The sequence below is a fragment of the Lolium perenne genome, chromosome 5 (genome assembly GCF_019359855.2).
Source record: "Lolium perenne isolate Kyuss_39 chromosome 5, Kyuss_2.0, whole genome shotgun sequence".
Taxonomy (NCBI): Eukaryota; Viridiplantae; Streptophyta; class Magnoliopsida; order Poales; family Poaceae; genus Lolium; species Lolium perenne.
The window spans coordinates 185,500,881-185,504,068 of record NC_067248.2 but is presented as its reverse complement, the minus strand read 5'-3'; the positions used below and the strand labels follow the sequence as shown (position 1 = coordinate 185,504,068).

General features: G+C 41.6%; 1 protein-coding gene across 1 annotated transcript; it reads left to right on the top strand.

Annotated features, from left to right (window-relative positions):
- The first annotated feature begins 419 nt into the window (after window positions 1-419).
- On the top strand, window positions 420-1,476 carry LOC127298100 (piriformospora indica-insensitive protein 2-like). The gene is made up of 2 exons (XM_051328064.2): window positions 420-565; window positions 1,210-1,476. The coding sequence occupies exons 1-2, from the start codon at window positions 455-457 to the stop codon at window positions 1,474-1,476; spliced, it is 378 nt and encodes a 125-aa protein (XP_051184024.1). The 5' UTR covers window positions 420-454.
- Window positions 1,477-3,188: the final 1,712 nt, after the last annotated feature.

Sequence of the window (3,188 nt, the reverse complement as noted above, 5' to 3'; positions counted from 1 at the left end):
ACCTCCGGCTAGCCCCTCGCGCCAGCACCTCCGGCTAGCCCCTCGCGCCAGCACCTTCGACCATGCGTCCCCGCCGCGAAAAGCTCCGACCAGATTCCTCTCCTCTTCATGGATGCGGGAGCATGCCAAATCGGATGCCAAAGCGCTTCTTCGTGGATGCGGGAGCATGCCAAATTGGAGGCTAAATTGGAAGCAGGGGAGGCCGAACTGGAGGCTAAATTGGAAGCAGGGGCGCCCACCGCGAGAGCCCGCGGCCGGAGTAACTAGCCGCATCGAGGAACGCAGAGGGAGCAATGGCGCGGCATATATAGGGAGGAGGCCAGGCGGCAGAGCGGAGTGTCGACCGACGGACCGAGGAGGCAGTCAATGTCTGTTGTTTCTTTCTTTGCGGCGATGAGGCGGCTCCTGGCACTCGGCGGGGGCGCCGGGGGAGGCGGAGGCGGAGGAGGCACCCATGGAGGAGAAGGAGAAGCGGGCGCTGTACGCCGCCATCGAGAGCTTCGTCCGCAAAGGCTGGAACGGCTCCGGCCTCTTCCCTGACCCCTGCGGTCAGACTCCCATACAGGTCCGTCGTCACATCTCCTCTTCTTGATTCTTCGGAAGACGCTGGCTTTGACAGAACAGAAAGGCGCCGTTTTTTGTTCTTGCTGTCCATGATAGTCAGATCAAAATTTGTTCTTTTTTCGAGTAGTTACTCCTAGCTTCTTCCCTAATCTGAATTTTCCAAATTAGTTGCCCCTTTTGCTTCGAGCTTCAGTTCAAATCATGGCTCAAAACTGAGATGCCCAACTCCCAACTGTCCTATCTTGGGAATGCAAAGTGGGATGCCCCGAATGAGTTGTCCTTGAACTTGCCCTTTATTCCCAAGATCTCAGATTCTGAACACTGTATCATTCGCTTCAAGTCTCCCCTGTTCTTGCCTAGCCTCTATTCCCCCTTTTTGCCTAATTAGTAACACTCAGTAGTATTTGTAGAATTACATTTCCATCCTGAAAAGCCAAGAAAACTGTACCTGAACATGTGACCCTTCCATGTCTGTTCCCTCTGTAATTGCCCAATTCTGTTTTACTGGTACATGTCCCACAGTTACTTCCCAGTTTTCATGTTTGTGTAATTGTAAGTGTAGAACACCTCATTTACTGGCTGATGATGAGAAGATTCAAATTCTGCGAAATAATTGGATTGGATCCCTTCTTTTTCTGCATGCAGGGGGTGTCATGTGACCTCTTCAATGGGATGTGGTACCCGACAGTGATGAGCATCGGTCCAGTGCTGGACAACTCGCTGCAGTGCGCCCCGGACGCCAAGTTCAGCCCGCAGCTGTTCGACCTCCGGCGCCTCAAGAGCCTCTCCTTCTACGCCTGCTTCCCGGCGACCAACCCCACGCCGAAAGTGAACCGAGGGAGTAATTTATTTAGGACCACACGACTCATTCCTACCTCATCATCAACAAACGGCAGAACACACAGACGTTAGACACGTGTCAAGTAAAGACCGCGTGCTCACGTATACACCCGGTCACCAGGCTTCTTTTGATGATTTGCTTAGGATGTGTTGCACTTTTAGAGTGATTCACAAACAAGGTTCTTATTCAGGTTTGTGTTGTTTTAGAATCATAAGCAAGTGGTAAAATGCATAGTAACCATCATACACACCAAGGAATAGTAGTTGTATAATAAGTAAAGAGCAGTTGTCAATTTTAAGTCCTATAGTGCATAGTTGATGATTACTTATTATATAGTTCAAAAGAATAACTTTTGAAGAACATGTTCTAATATAAAGAACAAGTATGATAATTAGGTTTGTGGGTTGCTATAATTTATTCTGGTTCCAAGTAGTTTCTAGAGTAAGTATAAGATGGATCACAACAATGTTGGATTCATCAATACCAAGGGCTGGTAAGGCTGAGTTAAGCCTAGGCATCCTAAGCAAGTATTTATACGTGGTTGCTAATCAAGGTTGATTCATCTGGCTGGGGATTGCTAGCTAGGGTTTATAGGTTCTTATAAGCAGGGTTGATGATGATTCTTTATTTACTTCAAAAGAACAACTTTTGAAGAACATACTTCTTAAGTAATAAGAAGTATCTCAATTAGAGTTGAGGTTGACTAGGGTTTGCTATTGGATCCACTAATTAAAGAATGGTTGGTTCTTAAATGGGATGGTTCCTAAGTGTCTCACACTAGTAGGGTTTAGTGGAGTATGGTATGTAATGCTAAACATTAGGTATGATTGTTATTAGGATTCATCACGATGGTGTGATGCTAGGTAAGGATAGTTAAGGATGGTGGTCTTGGAACTAGGAGCTAGGGTTTTACACTTGGTTGATCCAAGTAGATCAACAAGTTTTATTTAGATCTGATGAAGATGAACATATGGGATGCTAATTAGTAGTGATAGGGTTCCCATCTTTTATGTGGATTTGAACTAGTATTTAGTTGCTAGATATGAATCTATGATAACTAATGAAGTAACATGATCACATGTTACTTGGGGTTTAGGTTTGGAAACAATTTAGGGTTCACACATAAAATAGTGGAGCTAGGTTTTCTAGTGGAATTAGGGTTTGGGGTTTCACATACAATTATGAGGTTGTAATCTTCATTCAATATGAAATTAGGGTTTTCTAATTACCATTTAGTTCTATGATTAATAACTTCAATTTAAAGTTGAAGTTATTAATAACTTGGGAATAAAAATAATATTGAATTTGGCATTTTATTATTTTTAAACAATTAATAATTAGGTAATTATTAATTAGGGTTTAAATCTCTCTAATAATGATTTAACAAATAATAAATAAAGAAAATTAGTTTTCATGTTTTTCTTTATTTATTTGTTGGTTTTTATTTAGTTTGGAAAATTTTCCTAATTATTGGATTTTAATTGTATTTAGAATTAAAAGAAAAGACTTAATTATTAAGTTTAAAACAATTAAATTTTTATTAAAAGTAAAAATTTCATATTATATTTTTATTGGATATATTTTATTTTTAGGATCATTTTGATATCTCATTTATATTTTTCTGATTTAATTTGAATTTTCTATAATTATTTGAAGTTGCAGCAATTTTCTGTAATTTAAATTGAATGGACAAAACTTTTGGTACCGTGGCAGACCCTAGTAATAGACACTGACCCGTGGGGTCTGTGCCACGTAGGCTGCCACGCAAGCGGCGACTGGTCAA